This window comes from Phacochoerus africanus, chromosome 2 (genome assembly GCF_016906955.1).
Source record: "Phacochoerus africanus isolate WHEZ1 chromosome 2, ROS_Pafr_v1, whole genome shotgun sequence".
NCBI classification, from domain to species: domain Eukaryota; kingdom Metazoa; phylum Chordata; class Mammalia; order Artiodactyla; family Suidae; genus Phacochoerus; species Phacochoerus africanus.
Window position 1 is genome coordinate 145175862 of NC_062545.1, and position 23909 is coordinate 145199770.

Here is a 23909-nt window from a genome sequence, read left to right on the forward strand (position 1 = left end):
TGTGTCAAAATAAGGGGAGCAATTTATTATTTCTGCTGGAAAGTTTGGGGATGAAACAACGTTATGTGAAAAATTCAACAACTGGTAAAAGATAATAGTACTAACTTTGAGGAAAAATAAAGAGTTAGACTAGAAAATAAATGTAACCATAAACTACTGTTTGGCGCATGTGAATAGTGATTTCATTACTATTTAAATATATACATTGTCTATAAATTTAACCAAAAATGATGACAATTTCATTTGGGTGGATATGGAAAGAAAAGAGGAAGAGTGTTACTTATCTGATGCTGGGGGTTGGGGGATGTGAATGGATAAGAAAATCCTCACTGGCAGTATTGGGAAGTCCTTAGATACTGACCACAGCTCTACACTAAAAACCAGTAGTTATAAACTTGTTTTTTTTATTATTATTTTTTTTTTTTTGCTTTTTAGGGCTGCACTCACACCATGTGCAAGTTCCCTGGCTAAGGGTTCAATTGGAGTGGCAGCTGCCAGGCTACACCACAGCCACAGCAATGCTGTGGGACCCGAGCCACATCTGTGACCTACACCACAGCTCATGGCAACGCCGGATCCTTAACCCACTGAGCAAGGCCGGGGATCAAACCCACATCCTCATGGATACTAGTTGGGTTTGTTACCGCTGGACCACGATGGGAATTCCTATAAATATTTTTTTTAGAGATACGGATGCAAATCTCAAAGAAACACCCAGAGTTGGAATCAGATGGTTCTGGGAATGTAAACCAAGGCAGAGGTATAAAGAAGTCATGAAGAACTATTTCAGTGGTGTAACTTATGTGCAAATATAACATTAACAAAAATACAAATTTTTAGAAAAGTATCACCACCCACAATAGTACTGTGACATTATCATAGGGAGCACTATTATGTTTTAAGGAGCAGGACCCACACCGTATGGCAGCATTCTCCAGTCCACACAATTACAGAGGGCTGGAGCCAGTTTGAACCTCTGTTCTTATGATCCCAAATCTTGTGTTTCTCTCTCAATCTTCCTGGTGGCAACGCAGGAGTGGAAAGGATGGACTGTGACTGGAAGGGACTGAGAAATCTCTTCATAGAAAGTGTCATCTGAGCAAAGCTTTGAGCCCTTCCAGTGCCTTAAGGACACCCTTCCATCCCTCTGTCTTCCCTTGTGGTTACCCGGCTTCTGGTCTGGGCTTGGGCAAGGGAGGCTGGAGTTAATGCAGTCCACCCACCCACCACAGGGTCCCAATTCAGGGTCTGCTGAGCTCTTGACAGTCTGTAAGCCATCTACAGTCCCTTAGTGCCCAGTAGTTATAGCTCCCAGGACCTGCACCAACATGGGTGTACAATCAACACAATAAAGTGAATAGAAGTACATTTGACAGGGTTCCCTCTGGGACTGAACCCGGTAACATGCTCTCTACAGAGCCAGGCATCGTGTCTGCCAGTGCTGTCATCCCTCTGATCTTTTTTTTTTTTTTTTAGCATGTATTTATTTATTTTTAATAAATTTTATTGGAGTATAATTGACTTAGAAAGTTGTGTTAGTTTCAGGTGTACAACAAAGGAAATCAGTTGAACATATACATATATTCATTCATTTTCATATTCTTTTCCCATATAGGTATTACACAGGACTGAGTAGGTTACTTTATGCTATACAGTAGGTCCTTGTTACCTATCTATTTTATATATAGTTGTGTGTACATGTCAATCCCAACTTCCTAATTTATCACCCCCCCTCCATGTTTCCCCTTTGGTAACCATAAATTTCAAAATCTCCTGAGTCTATTTCTGTTTTATAAGTTCTTTTGTGTCATTTTTATTAGATTATACATATCAGTGATCTTGTATATCTGTCTTTCTCCATCTGACATACTTCACTTAGTATAATTTCTAGGTCCATCCATGTTGCTGCAAGTGGTACTATTTCATTCTTGTTATGGCTGAGTAGTATTCTACTATATGCATGTACCACATCTTCTTTACCCACTCCTCTGTCAATGGACATTTAGGTTGCTTCCATGTCTTGTCTATATAGTAAACAGTGCTGCAGTGAACATTGAAGTCCATGTATCTTTTTGAATTATGGTTTTTCTTCGAATCCCCAGGAATGGGATTACTGGATCTCTGATCTTGCAATCCTTGCAGAGCACCTGGAATCCAAGGCCCAAAGTGTCTCTTGGAATGCAAAGCTCTGCCCACCCCCTCTTGATGGGTGTGCTTTGTCCTCCTACTGGACTCAAATAGCTGATTCAATGCTTTCACACCTCCCTGAAGCCACCCTCCCTTCCAGGCCAGTTGCAAATGGCTTTCCACAAGGAGTGTATTAGTCAGGGTTCTTCGGAGAAACAGAGCCAATAGCATAAACGAAGAAAATTTTTAATAAGAACTGGCTCATACATTTTTGTAAGTATTGGCTCACACAGGCTGCACAGTCCTGTGACCTGCCATCTACAAGCTGGAAAGCTGGTGGTGTAATTTGATCCAAGTCCAAAGGCCAATGGTTTAAGTCCCCTTACACCCCAAGGTGATCCTCTTTGCTCAGTCTATCAATTCACATGTTAGTTTCTTCCAGAAACCCTCTCACAGACACTTTTGGAATTAATGTTTCACCAGCTCTCTGGGCATCCCTCAGCCCAACCAAGTGGACACACCAAATTCACCATCCCGGTTAGAGCAACATCTCTGTTAGGGTAAGATCCAGGGCTGGGTCCATTCTTGACATCTGCCTACTGAAACTGCAGTCCATCTACTATTTATTTCTATGACTATCTACCCAGCTATTTTTGCCTTTCTGAGTACTTTAATGGAAGTCTTTCTCTTGAAAATGGCACATAGCTGGAACTTATAAAACTGAACCTTGGTTGCTATTTCTACATAGGTGCATCTACCCACTTTACAACAGAATAATTATGGGTGAGACTGGGCTTATTTCTGTCACTGGGTGTTGCTATTTCCCCACAGTATTTTCTTGTGCTTCTTAAAACTATTTCCAGGGAGTTCCCATGTGGCTCAGTGGGTTACGCACCCAACTAGTATCCATGAGGATGCGGGTTCCATCCCTGGCCTTGCTCAGTGGGTTAAGGATCCAGCATTGCTGTGAGCTGTGGTGTAGGTCGCAGACACAGCTCCAATCTGGTGTTTCTGTGGCTGTGGCATAATAGTCCTGATAGAACCCCTAGCCTGGGAACCCCCATATGCCACAGGTGCAGCCCTAAAAAGCAGAAAAGAAAAAAAAAAACATTTCCAAAGAGTACTGGAATGTTCATGTTTCTTTCCACTTCCCCTTCAACATTTGAAAATGTTATAACCTCTTTCTACTCCTATAGTGGTTATTTAAAATTTTTTGAAAACACATATTGTCACCTATATATACATACACACACATACATACATGTAGAGAAAGAGAAATATATATATATATATATATATATATATATATAGGTTACAAATTGATATATATATATATATAGGTTACAAATTGATATATATATATATATATATATAGGTTACAAATTGATATTAACATTTCAGAGATGGTTGTTGTTTGACAATTAGGATTGATGGAAATTTTTTCTGATCTCTGGCTAGTTTTCCTTACACCCCACTTACATTTTGGTTAGGGTTTGTTTTTGTTTTTGCATAACTGTAATGCATTATCTGCTCATTCTCTCAGATCATCTGTGGATGGTAGATACTGGGTCTTTGCATATTTGAAAACATTTTTTTTTCCATTTGGCTTTGTAGAGATTTGGAGAATAATCGTCAATTCCTGAGCTGAGTTATAAGTCCCCTGTCTTCTCAAAACCCAGAGTTTTCTGATAAGACCAAAGGTGTCATGTTGGCAGTTATTTTTTGGCAAATTATCTCCCTCTGTTCCGGATGAATTTAGGATTTTTTTCTTTATCCTTAGTGTGCTAAAATTGAAGTGCTCAGTGGGTCTTTTACATCTATGTCTTCACGTCTTCCTTGATCTCTAGAAAATTTTTAAAAAAGATCATGTCTTTATATTTTTACTTCCCAAGTGCTCAGGTATCTCCTTCTGAGATGCTTACCAGACTCAAGTCAGAATTTATTCCAATGCCTACGGTCAGTCTATGGTTTCCAACTAGTGCCCCACCGAAGGGCTTCCTGATAAAAGCAGATTCAGTCTGGTGTGAGAGGTACAAAACAAGCCCCCTCATTTTGTCTTGTTCTAGAAAACAAAGCAGCAAGAGTTCCCATCGTGGTGCAGTGGAAACAAATCCGACTAGGAACCATGAAGTTACAGGTTCAATCCCTGACCTTGCTCAGTGGGTTAAGGATCCGGCATTGCTGTGAGCTGTGGTGTAGGTCACAGATGCAGCTAGTATCTGTCATTGCTGTGGCTCTGGAGGAGGCCGGCAGGAACAGCTCTGATTAGACCCCTAACCTGGGAACCTCCATATGCCACAGGTGCGGCCCTAAAAGGACAAAAGACAAAAAAAAAAAAGAAAAAAAAAAAACCGAGCAGCAATCAAGGATCAGGGTGATCAAAAGGACACAGGAGTCACCCTGATAAGCTGAGCCTCAGAAATAATAATTGGAATGAAATCAGACCTATCAAACACCCTCCAAAATAATTCAAAATAATAATAAAATCTCACTGGTCATCTATTTAAGTATCCTGATTACTGCAAAACATATTTAAAAATTAAAAAACAAAAATATCCCCAAACAAAAAAATAGGAAGAATGTCTGGATTCAAATTTCAAAATCTTCTCTGCTAGACAAGAATGGTCATAATAATATAATACCTAGTTCACCACATCAAAAGATAGGCAAATCTTAGGTGTGTGAAAGTGTTTGAAAACTGAAGTTACATACATGTAGATGATGCTATTTTAGGGCCCTTTTCAAACACAGACATTGATATACACCTATAAAGCTACCAGTTAGCAAGGGAAACAAGTTCTGAATCCTCCCAGGGCTGGTCCACGACCATTGCCTTTCCAGATTTCCTGCAGATATGATGATAAACTCAGAAGAGTCTCATTTTCCTCCCAAAGAGCAGCATTTCTGAAATAGGTGCAATCTTTCTAATACAGACAAAACTATGCCATGTAGCCCCTCTTGCTGTTCTTTTCCTCTGAGATTACATTTCAAGCACTTTAAAAGTATGTCTAATTCTGAGTGTTTTTAAAGTGATATTTGAAAAAAATGAAGGGAGCCAGTGGAAAGCTGGTTTGTGATGACACACCAATGACCAGCTGCTCCCAGCAGACGTAAATCACTACTGGAAAGGAAACAACATCTCCTGTCACGAGTATTCCCTTTCAGTTTCTAATTGAATCCACTGCCTATAATTTTCCCCGTTATCAACAATGAAGGTGCCATCTGCACGCAGTTGCCCTAATGCATGCCCAATGATCACTGACAAAGGATCATCCTGGGCCATGGCCATCACATTAAATTGCTCCATACATGGAAGAGCAGGAGGGGTCCAATGGGCCTGATGCCCCTGAGGGAAAGGAGGCAAGGAAGACCTCCCAGCAGCTGGATGCCAGTCCAGCTGCAGGTACAGAGCGCTGCCTTCAGTGCCTCCCATTCCTAAGACCACAGGTCAGCAAAGATCACTCCTGATGTAAGGACTTTGAGAAAAGCCTCTGGTGCAGTTTCCACTCACTCAAGCTACGAAGACAGGAGACTGCTAAATAAAGGAAAGGGAAGACTCAAGCCAGATTCAGAGAGATTCTGCTGCTTTAAAATACCTATGCTTCATGCATTTAACCTAAAAGTAAAAAGTACCACCTGACTTCCTACCATCTACAGGATGTGCCCTTGAGGACTAGCCAGAGGCACTTGAATGTTTGCAAATAGCAGAATTCTATGGGCTTTGTTTTTATCAACATGCTATCAAGGCATTTTGTTGATCCTCAGCCTACAGATATTTTAGGCAAATATAAAATACTGTCCTAAATGATTCAGTCACAATGTGCTAATGACAACACTTAATGAAAGACCTAAAAGCAACATTTTTGGTTTAAAAAAAAAAAGACCTTGTACAGAATTTTTAAAATATGTTCTCTTAAGTGTTTTAAAGCTTTTGATTTTTAAAACCCATAAAATGTTTCATTTATGATAGAAGCTGTAAATATAAAGTCAAGATTTTTCAAGTGAACATACCAAAAAGTCCATCATCTCATTAAAACCATCTTTGAAAATAATCAGTATAGAACTGTTTTCAGTTGCTTGGGACACTGTGGGATTTTAATTTTTCTCCAGTGTCAGAATATATGCATCCAAAACAAAAATAAAAACAGAAAATCCATCTCTGTCTCATCTGTGAGCCATCAACATTCATCAGGGGACCGTGCTTTGAAGTACACCTGCCAGTCCTAATAAATGAACTCACTCTGAAAATAAGAATATCTCTACCAAAAGTTTTCGAATAATAGGTCTTTAATCCTAACAGGAATCCAAAATATTTGATATTTTAATAGCTTTCTTAGAGTAACTGCATCTCCTTCTACAGGGACTACGTTAAAAGAAAAAATTCATTTGCATTTAAATAAATCATAAATGTAGGAAGTATGTAAAAATGCTTATTTCTCATTCTTGAATAAGTCAAAGGTATAGTCATGGAATCGGACATTACAACTTCTAATTGTAATTTTTTTAGATAATACCTCATAGGCATATATTCAATAGGTCACTAAAGACCATCTGAAGTTAAAAAAAAGAAGAAAAAACACTAAAAATTTTAAAGAAAGATCACCTGATGGACATGATCATCATTTCAAGAAATCTCACGCCAAGTGTTCACTGCTCAATGTTCAAAGGAACACATTTGATATCAAAATGATACTGAAGTATCAACATGGATTAGTGAATCAAAAATGCATTAAAAATACAAAATAACATAGTTTTGCCCATTGGCTTAGTTGCTGATAAAGTGTATCTTGTAAACTTCTGGTTCAAGATGCTTATTTATTCAAGTTCAAGCTTATATCAATTGATTTCCCCTTTTGCCACTGAAATTAAAATAAAGGAGGGAAATGGCATAAACTCAAAACAAACAGAATAGGAATGGGGCCATAAAAAGACAAGATATTTCAATACATTACAAGAAGAGAGTGCACACATAGAGGCCTGCTGACTACCAGAGCTGGTGAAGGAAGCCATATGCTGAATAATGCTGAGGGGTGTCCACTGGAAAAAAAACTGCGCAATCTGAAAGTTGAGAATTGTTTTATTTGGTAGACAAAACTGCTGAGGTAACCCTGGGACACAGCCTCTCATGTGATTCTGAGGGACTGCTCTGAAGAGGTAAGGGGAGAATGGGAATATACATGAGTTTTTGCAACAAAAAACAGGCAGGTATGAACTTCAAAAGATTCTTGTTAACAAAAGAAAACCATACACCTCAAGGAATTTAGCTCTCTTCCTTGTATGGGAAGATGCAAGAGTCTGGGTTCCCTAAAATCACTCCTTTGATAAGCACCTCAGCTGTCTGGGGCCAGCACCCTGCTGTTCTCCATCCTGAGTCCCCTCAGGGTGCACAGCTGGGGGCAGCTGCAGTGGCTGAGGGCTTGGCAGCCCCTTCTTCTCCATCCTGGCTATAGCAAATTAATGGCTGCAATCTATCTGGTTTAACTATAAGGCAAGCAGCATTTTTTCACTCACAGGGAGCTGCAGGGTGGAGGAAGCCAGGCTGCCATGTAGAAGCCCACAGAGTTCAAAAAACCACCTGACCTGCATCTGTAGGAAGGCAAGGAGTACTCAGAAGAGGTGTCACAGGTGAATTCAGAGAAAGCTCTACCTGTCAGCTCTCATCGAGAATAACCAGCAGCCAGGGTTTATCCTCTTTCTGATAGCGACAGAGTAGAACAGTTACAGGGGTAGTTGTAGAAGTCCCAGTAGGGGACCGTAAATAGAGAGAGAAACCTAGGGAACTTTGGGAGACCACTGTAAGTTAATAATTGCTCAAGAAAGCCATTAGAATGAAGAGGCTTGCTTAACTATAAAACCATAAATACAAGCATGAGGTATGCCTTAGGTCATTAAGTTAGAGATAAAATGAGGCCTGCATTCAAGTTCAGCAAAATAATGTTACTTACCACCAAGGACAAGAATTAAAGGGAAAGATGACATTCCAAAGTAGGAGACCCTCATTATAAGGAAACCAGAGATGATTCAACATATTTTAGCATGTGTTACCTTCTGCTGATTTGAATAAGCGCCATAGCAGTCTTAGTTTGACCTCATAGAGTCAAATACTCTCACCTGACAAGGAGGAGCTAGGGATGTAAGCCTGAAGTCTAGTCAAAGAATGAGGAAGAAGACAGTCTCTTCCCACTCCCTGCTTTCCTTGAATTATAAAAATGTAGCCCAGGAGTTCCCATCATGGCTAAGTGGTTAACGAATCTGACTAGGAACCATGAGGTTGCAGGTTCGATCCCTGGCCTCCCTCAGTGGGTTAATGATCCGGCGTTGCCGTGAGCTGTGGTGTAGGTTGCAGACGCAGGTCGGATCCTGCGTTGCTGTGGCTCTGGCGTAGACTGGTGGCTATAGCGCCGATTGGACCCCTAACCTGGGAACCTCCATATGCCACGGCTGTGGCCCTAAAAAAAATAATAATAATGGAGTTCCCGTCGTGGCGCAGTGGTTAACGAATCCGACTAGGAACCATGCAGTTGCGGGTTCGATCCCTGGCCTCCCTCAGTGGGTTAAGGATCTGGCGTTGCCGTGAGCTGTGGTGTAGGTTGCAGACTCGGCTCAGATCCCGCGTTGCTGTAGCTGTGGCATAGGCTGGCCGCTACAGCTCTGATTCGACCCCTAGCCTGGGAATCTCCATATGACATGGGAGCGGCCCAAAGAAAAGGCAAAAAGACAAAAAAAAAAAATGTAGCCCACCTACTCCTCGGGGCAGAGCCTCCTCACCTGCCTGCTTGCATCTCTCACAAGTGTCCTACCTTAAAACATCTATTTCTTGCTTTCACTTTGTCCCTCACTCAAGTCCTTCTTTGCCAAGACACAGAGAACCTAAACTCCAGTAAGTCCAGACACCAGGTGAGTGAATCTAATTTAAAACCATGGGCTCAAGTCCCAATCTGGGTTTAGGCTGGGTTGGAGTTCTGACACATGGGTTCAAGTCCCATCTGAGTCCTGGCTAGGTTCAAGTCAGAGGTGTTTTCTGTTTCACCTCCATGGAGTCAAAACTCAAACTGATCTGATCTGTTAGCTCTGTTCCATACAACATGGACACCTCCACAAAACGTGGCCAGTGCTGAGATGTGCTGTAGGCCTAACACACAGGATGTCCAAGACTTAGCTCTGCCCTCCCCTAAAACTGTAAACTATCTCCTTAACATTTTTTCATGTCCCCTACATATTGCAATTTTAATAATTTAGAAGTGCTGGGTTAAGTAAGATATTAAAATAATGTTCCCTGCACCATTTTACCTTTGAAATGCGACCATCGGACAAGCTAAAATCATATCTGGGGCTGACATTATGTCTCTAACAGTACTGAATTCAAGAACAAAGAAGCTATTGTGAAAAGAAGTGCTTCAGAGCAAGGCATTCAGCCCTTGAGCATTTCAGGTCTTCGAAAATATAGCAGCCCCCAGCCCTAATATAGCAACCCCACAGCTGACAGACATAAATCCTACCCTCTGATACAGCACTTCCACCAATGTTTCTGTTCCCTAATTTAAAAATATGAAGATAATACTAAGAACCAGAAGGCATTTTAGGAAGTCTTGCCAAACAAAGGAATAATAAAAATAAACAGAAAGACAAATGAGTCAATAAGGAAAATTAAAAGGGGGAAAAAAATAACCCAAGAAGAAATAATGTTCAGTTTAAAACAAATGAACTATAAAAATAAAGAAGGAAAAGACAATCCTCCAACTGCCATCCTCAGAGAAGGAGGGACAAGTGTACAATGGACAGAGAAAAGCAAAAAGAGGACCCAGAGGACAGAGAGCATGACTGAAGACATGCAGAAAGGAAGGTATGAGAAGGTTTGATGAAAAGAATAAAAAAGGAAAGCATTTGAGCTTGACTCCAGCATCAGCTGACAGCAGGTGCACTCGACCCCACTGGACAGCATGGAAGCCATAGCACTGGACTCACAGAGAATGTGAGACTCAAAAAAAAGGCTTTGCAGAGAACAGTGCTTACTGCCACAAAACCCTGAGGGCTGTGGTTTTTTGTTGTTTTTGTTTGTTTGTTTTTTGTTTTGCTATGCTTGCAGAAGTTCCAGAGCCGGGAATGGAAACCACACCACAGCAGCAACAACGCTGATTCTTTTTTTTTTTTTTTTTTTTTTTTAAGGGCAGCACCTGTAGCAGTTCCCAGGCTAAGGGTCAAATCGGAACTATAGCTGCCAACCTACACCACAGCTCACAGCAATGCCAGATCCTTAACCCACTGAACAAGGCTAGAGATCAAACCGGCATCCTCATGGATACTGGTTGGGCTCATTACCATTGAGCCACAAGGGGAACTCCAGCACCAGATTCTTAACCTACTGAGCCACCAGGGAACTCACATTTTGTTTTTTCTTTTTAAATTGAATCAAGCCAATGTTAAATTACAAAGAAACTAAATATGGCTACAGAGTACAACACCAATGTTATTCACATGGAGATGGAAGGACTTGGAGATGGAAAGACATCAAGAGAAGTAAGGGCAGAACGGAAGTGGTTTCAAAGACAGGAAATGAATTATGGGTAACAAATGATAAGAAGTTTTGGGGGGTGTTCAGGATTTTGGGGGGGTCTCTTTTTTTGTGAGAAAAGAAGGGCCACACCCACAAAGGGAACGCCACTTTCTTTTTTTATAAATGACAATAAGTTTTAAGACAGTCTTTTTTTCTCCCCAGCAAATTAGTGAGTAAATATAGTTAAGATGACTCTAATTTTTATTGAGGTAAAATTGAGTTTTATTAATTTTTTATTGAAGAAAAGTTGATTTATAATGTTATATTAATTTCTGCAGTAAAGTAATTCAGTTATATACACAGATATATAGATACATCTATATAGTTACATAATTTTTTCATATTCTTTTCCATTATGGTTTATCACAGGATACTGAATAGCATCCCCTACACTACAGAGTAGGACCTTACTATTTATTCATCCTACATATAATAGTTTGCATCTGCTAATCCCAAACTCAGGGTCCATCTATCCCCCATCTCCTTCCCCCTTGGCAGCCACTATATCAGTTCTTTATATGAGTCTATTCTGCTTCATAAATACATTCCTCTGTCACACTGCAGATTCCAAATGTAAGTGCTATAATAACATTGGTTTACAACATACAAGTTTGATGTGTACAACATTTTATTTCTACTTCTTTACACACTCCAGCATACTCACCAACAGATGTTTAGTTCCATCTATCACCAGACCATTGACCCCCTTTATCAGTTTCTATCTTTAGAAAGAGCAAAAGTGAGCAGTGGAGGAAGTGAACACAGAGGTAAGAGGGGAGACTTGTAATTAAGCCAGGTTCATATCCATCACAACAGTAAGTCAAAGAAAATGGGTAAAGTTGGCCAATAGAGGACTGGAAATAGCCCCTACCCTGCCTCCATATTAGGCACACACTAAATAACTGAAATGTCCATGTGGGGGCAGATGGCAGGTAATACAATGTCTAAACATGGTAAAGCTCACCAATCATGTGGTCATTATACTAACAACCCTTTAATTACCTTTGAAAAATAAAATAATCAGCAGTTAAGATCTGCATGTGAAAGGTAAGATGACAAAAACAACAACAACAAAAGCTTCTAAAAGCAAATATCTAGGAAAATATCTTGCTGAACTTGAGTGGAAAGACTTTTCATATATAGCATAATAAGCACTAGACATAGAAGAAAGAAATTACAAAATTAGGCCATTAAGAATTTCTGCTCATTATAAGATACCATGTATCTCGGAGTTCCCATCGTGGCACAGTGGTTAACGAATCCAACTAGGAACCATGAGGTTGCGGGTTCAATCCCTGCCCTTGCTCAGTGGGTTAATGATCCAGCATTGCCGTGAGCTGTGGTGAAGGCTGCAGACGCAGCTCGGATCCCGCGTTGCTGTGGCTCTCGTGTAGGCTGGCAGCTACAGCTCTGATTGGACCCCTAGCCTGGGAGCCTCCATATGCCACAGGAGTGGCCCAAGAAATGGCAAAAAGACAAAAAAAAAAAAAAAGATACCATGTATCTGTAAGCATATTCTACTTCAACTAAAAGTTTACAGGGAGTTCCCTTGGGCCCAGTGGGTTAAGGATCTGGCATTATCCCTGCTGTGGCTCAGGTAGCTGCTGTGGTACAGATTGGATCCCTGGTCCAGGAACTTCCACATGCCACAAGTGCAGCCAGAAAAAAATATGTCTGAAAAAGTGTGTGTGAATATATGTGTGTGTGCATGTGTGTGTACAAAACTGAATCACTTTGCTGTACACCTGTCAGTAACATAACATTGTAAATGAACTATACTTCAAAAAAAGAGGAGGGATGTGGCCAAAAATAAAAATAAATAAATGTTTAAAAAAGAGAAGAGAAGAACCTGAAAGGAGTAAAAAGACCAGTCAAAGAATGAGAAAATATTTGCAAAGACATTTCATTAAGGGCTCATGTCCATAATAGAGAAAAACTCATACAAATCCCAATTAAGGAAAAAAAAACAAAACACCAAACAAAACCAAAAAAAAAAATGATAAAAACTGGCAAGAAATACTTTGCAAAAACAGATGATATCCAAGTGGAAAATTAAGAAATGAATATGTCCTCAGCTTTATTGGTAATCAGGAAACTGCTAATTAAAATCACAAGGATGTACCGCTTCCCACCCACCAGAATGATAAATTTAAAAGATTAAAATAGGGAGTTCCCCTCATAGCACAGTGGTAATGAATCTGACTAGTATCCATGAGGGTGCGGGTTCAATCCCTGGCCCCACTCAGTGGGTAAAGGATCCAGCGTTGCCATGAGCTGTGATGTATGTCAAAGATGAGGCTCAGATCCTGAGTTGCTGTGGTTTTGGTGTAGGCCAGCAACTGCAGCTCTGATTCGACCCCTAGCCTGGTAATTTCTATATGCCAAGGGTGCGGCCCTAAAAAGACAAAAAAAAAAAAAAAAAAAGACTAAAATACAAAGTGTAGGTGAGTGAATTTTTCAAACCCTTCTAGTGAGAACATTAATTCGTATAATCATTTGGAAAGGGTCTGGCTTCATCTGGAAAAGTTAAATATATGCCAACCTATGGTCTGTCAAGGCTCTCCTATGTATCTACACACGCGATGGACAGAATTACAAACACATGGGCATCAAAAGACGTGCACACTAAGAAGACTCTTGACAATGCTTTTCATAAGAGATGAGTCTAGAAACAATTTAAATCTCCATCAACAGGATAACGCATCATATTCTATTCACACAATAAAAATGAATAAACTGCAGCAACAGGCAACAACTTAGGTGACACCAAAAGTGACCAAAAGGCACCAAAAAAATACATTCCTGTGTGGTTGTGCGATTCCACTTGTATAAAATCCTGGAAAATGGCAAAACTAATCCCTGGTGCTTGACACCCTACTGATGTTTTTCCAGTGGGAAAGAAGTGGGGGGAGAGCTGTACTGGGAGGGGGTAACCTGCACAGTTCCCCTGTGATGATTCACTGAGTTGGTTTTCAGATTGAGTCACATTGTGGATCTGTTTTACACTATAATTAAAAGTTTAAAATGGGATCAGAGGATGACTTCCAAAAGGAAACATCTCTCTAAGAGCTAGCCAGTGTATTAAAAGTTACTTCAAACATCAATAAGACGTCTTAATAGAAAGCAGTGAATAAATGAACGTCTCCGGACCAGTGATTTCACCAGTGAATGCTATCAATTTGAATTTAATCAATCAGTAAGCAGCCTTGGCTGAACTAGCTTAATCCAAGCTCCCCACACCCAACCCCGACCCACCCCGGATATAACACACCTTATGTGTGAGCTTCTTAAAACAGATAACAGTAGCTAAGAAAACCATTTCACAATCCTGAAGCTTTGAAATACCTGGAGCTCTAACTGAACACTTGCCTTCTCTCCATAAAATATAACAAACACATTTTTTCTTGCTCAGACACCACCTCTTTGCATCCAAGACAGGAGTCTTTACTCAAAACCTGCCCTTAGTGACCCCAGAATTACCTCACAGGTGGCGCTCACAGCCGAAATGTCCTCCCACTTCTACCCATCACCGTCTGTATATCAGCTCCTTCTTCTAAGACCTGACTCAGAGCCTAAAGTCAGCCCAGTGTCCAGATCTCTCCCATAGCCCGCTATCCTGCAGTGACCTTTAACCCATAACACAGGATTTTAAACAATTCCTTATTTAACTTCGTGTTAGTTTCAGTCAATTATTTGCCTTTCTGGGAGCTGGGACTCCAGAGCTTTTGCTATAACTTCTAGCTTTTTCTCTTGGAAACTTAAGCGTATTATGTGATGTCTTACTGGTGATATTAAAAAAAAAAAAAAAACCTCAACAAGAAGAGAGAAGAGTAATGGGTGTGTGTGTTTATACACATATAAAATAAGTGCATGCAAATTGTTTTATGATGGTTTTGGTTTTTATTGGGTGGTTCTTTCTGCTAAAAGGGTTTATAGCTAATGTTGAGTGCGAATAAGGAAATCACTGAAATAAAGAGCATGGGAATTAGGAAGTTCCAAACTACTTCCTTCTTGTCTGGGGAGTAAAACACTACCTCATCCTGATAAATCAATAAGGGAGCAGAGGTCTTCAAAGGCATCTCTCCATGACAAGATTATTTCTCTTCCTCTAACAGCATGTTGGGGGTTAATGCGGAGCTCGGAGAAAAATGAACCTTAGGGAACATCTTCAGTGGTTAGACTTGAAAGTCAACATTGACTAGAAAGCTTCCTTGAGTACAGGTGTCCCCAATACCCAGTCCAGAAAGCTAAAAAAAAAATGTTGTACCTTTATACCTTTGTACCTTTATATCCCATAGCCATAAAGATACAATTTTCTACCATAATAAATCTGAAACAATTATAAAGGTGCATTGTAAAAAAAAATAAGTTTTAATTTAGAATTTCAGTTCTGCTATGAGCAATGATGAACTAGGTGATTCTCACGAACCCCCCAGTGAGAACAGTTGGGAAATGCAATGATGACGCTCAGGAAGGCACCAGAGGACAGAAAGGGCAATGAGGAATGGCAGGTCAAGGTCTAGGAAAGGATGGGAAGCTTAGGAGAATAACAGGGGGCCACTTTTCCAGAACCATGAGATGATTTCTAAAGCCAAGCCTAAGTGGCCAAAAGTTCAAGAAGATCTTGAAGACTGAAGGGCCAGCAGAACAAAGGGGAATTCAGGGTCCGCAGTATAGAAGAAAGACCCTGGAAAGTTCTCTACATTCACACTCTAGAAATAGATGCAAAATTCAGAAACAAGCCAGCCCTCACAGGAAAGAAAGTCCAGCTCATTTTCTCAACCTCTAACTGGATTGAGGAGATTATTCATGCTGAAACTGTAGCCTAGGTGATGATCAGAATCAAATATAAAATTGGAGGGAAACAGTGTCTTAAAGATCTTCACACTATCTCTGCAACTTTTCACATGCAATGTATGGGACAAGATAAAAAAGCAACTAAACTTTAACATAACATCATGAACCATTTCAATGAATACCTTCTAAAGGATTTCTACAACAAAAATAAGAATAGTGAATATGAAGTGTTGGAGAGAATTTTGTAATAGTGGGGGAAGAACACAATTTTATTTGAAAACTATATTAGCTTACTACCCAGCATATTTGTGTCACTTTTTTAAAAATTTTTCATTGGAATATAGTTGACTTATAATGTTGTAGTAGTTTCAGGTGTACAGAATAGTGAATCAGTTATGTATAAAAATATATCCATTCTTTTTTCCCATATAAATTATTACAACCTACTGAGTAGATTTCCCTGAGCTCTACAGTAGGTTCTTGTTAATCATCTATTTCATACAATGGTGTGTATATATTATTCCCATCCTTCCAATTCCTCCCTACTTTCATGGTTTCCACTATGGTGACCATAATATTGGTTTTGGTTCCATGTCTTGGCTATTGTAAACAGTGCTGCAATGAACACAGGGGTGTATGTATCTTTTTGAATTATGGTTTTCTCTGGATAGATGCCCAGGAGTGGGATTGCTGGATTATATAGTAGAGTGATGCATGCTAATGTTGTTTAAGGCACCATCATGGTGCCATGCCATTTTAATTTTTAAATATTTCTCCATACATCCTATAAACATAGAGAAAAAACAGTCTGAACGGCACAGGGCTTAAGTAATGGTGATTTGGGTGATTTTTCCCCTCACATTACTTTTTATGTTTAATTTGATTTCTTGCACAAAATACATTATTACATGTGTAACTGTAATGAGTAATTATAAGAAATACCACTTATTTCAATGTAATAAAAACATTATTAGGATAATTACATGATTGTACCTTGGGTTTTCTCCTCAGACTGTTTTCAAGGTGTGTAATTTTGACAGAAATATTTGGTAATATTAAGGTAGAATTGTAGCATTTTACATAGTGACTAGTAAGCATTAAGTCTGACAAAACTGAGCAGAGGCCCCCAAGAGATTCCAGAGAACACATAAGCCCTTAAATGATGGACTCCACACCCATGCCAGCCATCTGCAGTAGTAAACCTCAAGTGCACAACCACTTATTCTTGGGACTAAAGCTTCTAAAATGTTGAACCTGCAATCCAAAATCTATAAAATAGAAAAAATTATGGATGCGTAATTATGCATTACACATTTCTGTATAATTACGTGTTGATTCATATCACTCATTTTAAATGTCTTCTGGACAGGCATAACTGTACACATTTAATGTATGCAAATCAACACTCAGAATGGCCTTTCAATGTATGTGTACAGGTGAATGACTAAATGGTATTCATAAAGAAGAAATATTAAAGAAACTGTTGGTAGTTTAGAACCTTACATTTGCATCACTTCAAAATGATTTCTTATGTCTCATCTCATTCCCAGTTCAGTTACAAGACCACGAGGTTAATTAATAATCACCATCAGAGAATGCATTTAGGAATAATTCAGTTACTTTCATTTAACAAATTCACCTATTTACATATACAAAGTTCATATCCACAGTTATATGTCATAGACAGAATGTCCAAAATGTCCCTGGAGTCTGTACACACCTCCACATTCCCACAGTGGACATTCTAGTTTTGACCTCTTCATCCCTTGCCTACACTTTCTCTTCCCCCTAACCTGTCCCATCACATACACTGCTCTCCGGCATCCTCTAGATAAGCACAGATCTAGTAACATCCCTCCTCTGATTAAAAACCCAGCACCCCCTCCCACTCTCCACCTCGTGCCTCACCTAGGGGGCCTGCTGCAGACCACGGCAGGTAAAATGATCTCTCTAAAAACATATGTTTTAAGACATATGCACTTTTTTCCATTCTAATCTATAATTTATACTTGTTGGATTTAATACAAAGATCATGGTTTGGACTGTTTCCATTTTTAGGAAAATACGCCATGGCAAGCTGATCTTACACCTTCAGAAAACCTCTGGCACATGGCCACTGACTCCTCATGTCCTGATGGACAGACACCCAGGCCAGGGCCCAAGGCATGATCTAAACTCTACAGAAGCACTCAACACACCTCACATTTGACACACCTCAAGCTCAGCACCTCTCCTGTCCATGGTATGAACTCACCTCAACCCTCTCACCAAGAGATAACCCTATCCTTCATATTGCAAGGTGTCTCTCTAGAACATCATTCTTACAAAAGAGGTGGGAACTCTACCCAATATTCTGTGATAATCTACAGGGGGAAAGAATCTGAAAAAGAATGGATGTGTGTGTATGTATAAGTGAATCACTTTGCTGTACAGCAGAAATTATCACATTGTAAATCAACTATACTTCAAAAAAAACCTTTAAAAATGGGAAAAAAAGGAAACTTTATGGAGTTCCCAATGTAGCTCAGTGGTAACAAACCCAACTAGTATCCATGAGGACACGGGTTTGATCCCTGTTCTCACTCAATGGGTTAAGGATCCAGCGTAGCTGTGATCTGTGGTGTAGGTCACAGACAAGGCTTGGATCCTCCATTGCCATTGCTGTGGTGTAGGCCAGTAGCTACAGTTCTGATTCAGCTCCTGGCCTGGGAACTTCCATATGCCATGGGTGCAGCCCTAGAAAAACAAAGAAAGAGGGAAAGAAAGAAAGAAAGAAAGAAAGAAAGAAGAAGGAAGGAAGGAAGGAAGGAAGGAAGGAAGGAAGGAAGGAAGGAAGGAAGGAAGGAAAGAGGGAGGGAGGGAGGGGGGAAGGGAAGAAGGAAGGAAGAGGGAGGGAGAAAGGAAGGCAGGTTGGTGGTTTGGTCAATACCACATCCTCTTTCATAAATTCTCAATAAACATAAGCATATTCAATTTTCTGAAAAATTGCATTGGCAACAAAACTGAAGCCAAGGTCAACTGGGAGCCAGAATTCCACAGAACACACCCTGTCGAGCCTGTGCTGTCCTCAATACATGCTCAGTCTTTCCTCCCCTTGTTCACCTTACCTGGAAAACCTTGCCTATTTTCCAAATGACAAACACCTACTCACCTTCAGAAATCTTAATCCTAGCCACCTTCCCTAGAGGTAAATACTTCCTTTGGCTATGTGTATCTTCACCACTTTGTACAGACATCTGTGTTCAATAACACATGAGGTAATCTTGGATTTACATATCAGTCTCCCTAGAGAGACTGTGAATTCTAGAAGTAGAAATAATCCCTTTAACCATATATCAATTTCCAGAATCTAGCAAAGTCCACAAGAAGGGTTCAATAAGCATATGTGGAATAAGTTCATGAACAAGTAAATAATCTTCCACGAAAAGATACATAGAGTCATATGTCATCTCCCTATTACTCTAGCCAGGAAATCTCTGCTGGCAGAAATGGGAATAATAACAAGATTTTTTTGGGGGGGAGGGGGGATGGTTTCCACAACAGCCCAGTGAGAATGGACAAAGGACACCTGGAACTGAATTTGTAAAGAGAACCTGATACCTGTTAAGGCTTTGCCACAGCAATTGCTTCTGTGTCACTGTATCTCTGTCCAGGGTCCTGAGAGCCCAGCTGGAAAGCCCTGGCTCTGCTTCAAAAGGAGACAGAGCCAAGTACAGCTGGAATACAAATGTTTGCATATTTCATTATTTCTGATATAGAGACCTTCTTTCTTTTTTCACCCAGGATCTCAGGACAGTCACATTTGATCAGTTACACTCAGCCAGTTTAAATAAATTAAGCTGACTTTGTTCTGCAAAACAAGTTAAGGAAAGGAGGCAGGAGATGCAAAGTACTTTCCAAGCAGAGATGTGGGTTTTCCTCAGGGCCCTGCCTCTTACCAATGAGCAACCTTAGGCAACTGACCACACCTTTCTAGGCACTGACATTCTGACCTATGAGTCACTACATAATGAAGATCAAGCAAACTTTCAGTGAATCATCAGGGTGTAGCAAGCATTTTCTCTTATTTAATCCTCTCAAAACCTGTGAAGTGGGGATTATTCTCATTTTACACATGAAGAAACAGGGCTTAAAAAGGTAAAGTATATTTGCTCAAGGCCACTACATGAATTCACAGCACTGCCTGGATGAGAAGTTCAACACATTCATGGTTAGATCCACAGCCAAGGTGAGACCAAGGCTTTCTCCCCTCCCCTCCTGCCCAACAATGACCTCTGGCTGCTAAAACCTGTCTTCACAAATGCTTCTCTAATACCAGACTATTGATGACACACAGTGTTATTTTTGTTATTTTAATTTTTTTTCTAAAAATATGTGTGTGTGTGTATACACACACACACACACATATGACTGGGTCACTTTGCTGTACAGCATAAATTGGCACAACACTGTAAATCAACTATACTTTTTTTAATTTTTCTAACTTGACAAATTTTGCATTTTATTACTTTTTAATTGTCACATCTTGTAACCCTAGCTTATGTCTAAACTTCTCATGCAAACCAAAATACCTCAAGTAACCTGATTCCTTAAGGGGCTCTTAAAGATGCAGAGGTACCCAGGAAGAAGCCTGCAGCTTCCTGGTGAGTGGGCTTCTCACCAAAAGAGCCTGCCACAGCCCTAAGGGGTCTGCTCCCTGGCTGGGTAGCACTGCCTCTCCACATCCTAGCCAGCCAACACAAGGACCATTCCAAGAGGCAGCTGTGGTGCATGCTCATGCATGTTCACACACACACAGTGAGGCTGTCTGGGCCAACTCTAGGCAAATGGGGTGGAATGGGTTCACTTTCTTTCCACCTGTGTAGCTTGTGAGCTCAGCTCGTGGTCCTCCACCATGTGTGGTGTAGGGTATTTTGTTTGGTTTGTATTGATGAAAATGACCATAGTCATGTGTTTAACTTCATGGTCTCTCAAAGTTGCCTCCACATTTTTTGGGTCATCTCAATGACAAATGTTGGGCTGTACTGTCCAGTTAATTAGCAGGAAAGTACAGACTTGAGATGTTTAAGAAACTTACCTAAGACCAATCATCCAGAAATGAGCAGAGCCAGAACCTGCCAAGGCTCCCAAGAATAAATCTTTGAGTTCCCTGAAGTAACAGAGAAGCTGCTCCATAAAGTACCTGCCTCCCAAAATGCCAAAGAGCCTGTGACCCTCCAAAGCCCCCGCACCTCCATTTTTCTGTCCTGGCTCTGCTCAATACCAGGACTGTTTCTCAATTTTAAACTAGGTTAAATAATGCAACATGATCAGTGTGGCAGAATGAGTACTCCCTATGTGCAGGATTGTGAAATATCATCTGTCTTTTTATACCTCTAATCTGAATACCTCTGGTGGCTTTTGGCACTTTCTACCTGTTGTAGCTTTTCTTGCATCTCCTTCCTACCACGCTCCTCCCTCCCAGGAACACAGCTATCCTTACACACTGCTCCAGAGCCAAATCCCATGCCTTGTACAGGCTAGACACTGAAACCCATTTAAAATGACAACCGCTTCTGCAAACTATTTGAATGGTATGAAGGACATGCCAATGACAACTTAATATCCAAAGCAGCCTAGAAGAGCCGAAGAACAAACTTACCCAGATATTACACAGATCTACCAATTGAAGTGGGCACTAATAAATCCACAAGAAGCCCATGGGGCTGGAAGCAGCTGCCTGAAGATGCAGACAGTGCGTCCTGGCTGTGGAGCCCTGCTCAGACTCTGAGTAGGTCAACCTTCACTACCTTTGCCAGGAAGACAAAGAGTGACCATCATTGGAATTGGGGAGGGGGTATAAATGCTCATTGCTGGCCCTCTGGCAGTTGGATGGATGAACGAACTGTCAAGCCCAGGGCCAGGTCTCTACCCAGAGAAGTTACATCCCGGGGGCAGCAGAAAAACCTAGAAATGCCTACTTTGCCTACCAAACGTCGGACAGCATGCCAACATTTATACCATAATATATATGATCATTCAGATCTGTTCTTGTTTAATTCCCTGCTCAGAACAGGGATACTAGTGCCCAGAGTTTGTAAGCAGCGGGAAAGGCGGGTCTGAAGCACTGGAGAACACGTGGCCCGGCTCACCGGGTTCCTCCTGGGCGACTGGGAAACCGAGGCAACCGGCAGCGGAGAGGCCAGGGCCAGATTGACAGCGCGGGCCCGCCGCGCCCCGGGCCAGCGAGAGCGTCCCGACCAACCCATTCCGCCCGGCGCCTCCACCGCCCCTCGGAATCCCAGGCGGGGAGAGGGAGCCGGGCCGGTACTCACCACGTCCATGATCTGCAGGAGACTCAGGGAGAAGTAGACAGTGAGCGGCTGCGAGTCGTTGGCCACGGGCCTCTCCAAGGGATTGTAGTTCTTGACCAGGTCCTTGTAGAGCTTCCTCTGAAACTCGCCTTGCAGAGACACTTCAGGAGAGGACAGCCGGGCGGGCTGCTCAGGGAAGGCCGGCGGGGGTGCGCCCCACGCCCCCTGCCAGGGACCTCCGCCACCCAAGCGGCGCAACACAGATGCGCGGGGCTCGCCCTCCCCCTGCATCACCCCCCGATCCCCCTGTCGGGCGCGAGCCCCCGAACCTGGCCCCTGAGCGGGGCGCCCAAAGCCGCCCAGGATGTGCCCAGGATCCCGCGAAAGGAGTGGAGGACGGGGAGAGCCAAAGGGTTTACCGTGCATGAGCGACGCGACCAGCGCCAGGCACACCGAGCGGCGCATGTTGGAGCCCGAGCTACAGCCGGTAGCCGCGCCCGCGTCTCTGCTGTTGGCTCCGGCCTGCGCCTGCGGCCGCTGAGCCGCCTCTCCCCACTCGGCTTGCGCGCCTTTAAAGAGCGGAGCGCGCGCCCCCGCCCCGCCCGCCCCCGCGCGACTCTCCACGTGATTAGCCCCACCCCCGTCTCCACCACCACCACCACCGCCCCCCTACTCCCGCGCCCTCCTCTCCCCGCACCCCTCTACTCGCCCGCGGACCCCGGGCTGCTCGGCGGCCGCAGGGGGAACTGCAGCCTCCGCGCGCGAGAGAACGAGCGCCCCCGCCCCACCTCCGTCTCCACCGAGAGGTCCCCGCTCACCGGAGGCTGCCCGCGGCCGGGTTTGCCGGCCCCCTCGTCCTTTGTCCCCACTCCGCTCCCTCTTGCCCTCAGTTGGAAGCCACGCCGGGCCGCAGGGAGAACGCTGGACCATTCTGGGTTTGGTTCTCCACGGCCCTCTCACCCCCACGCAAGCGGCAGGGTGCAGCGTCGGAGAACCGGGAACCCACAGGTTCGCAAGTCCCTCCGAGGAGAGGAGACAGGCCCGAGATAGGCCCCTCCTACCTGCCCGCCAGTCGCGGATATTCTTTCAGCAACCATTTGCTGGGCTTTGCCAGCCTGATTCTCAGTTTTGGAAGTGCCCGGAGGGGAGGCATAGTTGTCCGGGGAGGCTTCCTCCCCACAGGAGAGACTGTGAGAGTGTGCGATGGAGTTCCTGGTGTATAATCGCCTTGTGTTTGGTAGTTTTTTTTTAAAGGCGATTCAAAAGGTTGTAAGTTAACTCCTGACCCCTTGCTGGGAGGACAGTGGAAACTTGGAGGTGTGAACCAGGCTTTTTTTTTTTTTTTTTTTTTTTTTTTAAGCCCTGGAGAATTAATTGCCAAGGGGAGTCACAAAGAAGAAGCCAAAGGGGTCAGGGTCTTAGTCATGTCCCAGATGCTGAGAAGGCGTGCCTGGTTCTGGAAGAGGATGGAAGAGATGGTGCCCAGGAGAGCCTTTTAAGAGTGGTGGGAAAGCTTTGTCCTCTTGGCTCATAGCAAATCTGTTGCAGAAGGATGAGGGAAGAGGGGTTCTGTGTGCCCCCTTGTTGCAGACCTGGGTTCTTGGCTTTCCTTAATGAATAGAAATCAGTAAGAGGCCAGGCAAGAAATTCAGGCAAGGTCTAAGGTTCCTGCTGCTGTTTCCCTTGCTCTCTGGCTGGGGAGGGTGTGCTGCCAGAGGAGTGGCTTGGGTGGTTTGCCCATCCCTTTGGTGGTGGTGTGTGGCATGTGTTGTACCCTGATTTTGCTCCCCCTCTTCAGAAGTGGCAGTTTATTTATTTATTAGTTTCTTTGTATCTTATTGTCCATAACTTGTCCCAGTTGGGCAGGCATGCAGTTATTTTCTTTGTATTTTGTTTCTCCAGAGGATGTTTGTCTAGGTGGAAGAGCTGCTGCAAAGGGTCCCAGGTCCCATCCTGTCTCACCTTTAGGGGCATCTGCAGCTCACCTTCCTCAGGAATGAAAGAATCTGAGCTTCACTAGGAGCTGGGGTCTCACTGGGCCAGCAGAGGCAGTGCCCACATTTCTGAAGTGCATAAGGCACAGATTCTTGGATAGCACCAAAAACTAGGGCAAGACTTTCCAAAATGTGCCCTTGAAT

The 23909-nt window shown here is 42.5% G+C and overlaps 1 protein-coding gene across 2 annotated transcripts in view; it reads right to left on the minus strand.

The window, feature by feature from the left end:
- LOC125119627 (neuronal acetylcholine receptor subunit alpha-7) overlaps window positions 1–22782 on the minus strand; it is a 139127-nt gene extending 116345 nt beyond the window's left edge. Inside the window, exons 1-2 of one of the 2 annotated variants that reach the window (XM_047766865.1) lie at window positions 22590–22782; window positions 21793–21932 (exon numbers count right to left, since the gene is read on the minus strand). In XM_047766865.1, the coding sequence (XP_047622821.1) occupies window positions 21793–21932; window positions 22590–22701 (252 nt within the window). In that variant the 5' untranslated portion in view covers window positions 22702–22782. Of the gene's footprint in view, window positions 1–21792; window positions 21933–22190; window positions 22327–22589 lie in introns of those variants that run through there. The other variant, XM_047766866.1, reaches the window with a different exon arrangement.
- Between the last annotated feature and the right edge of the window lie 1127 nt (window positions 22783–23909).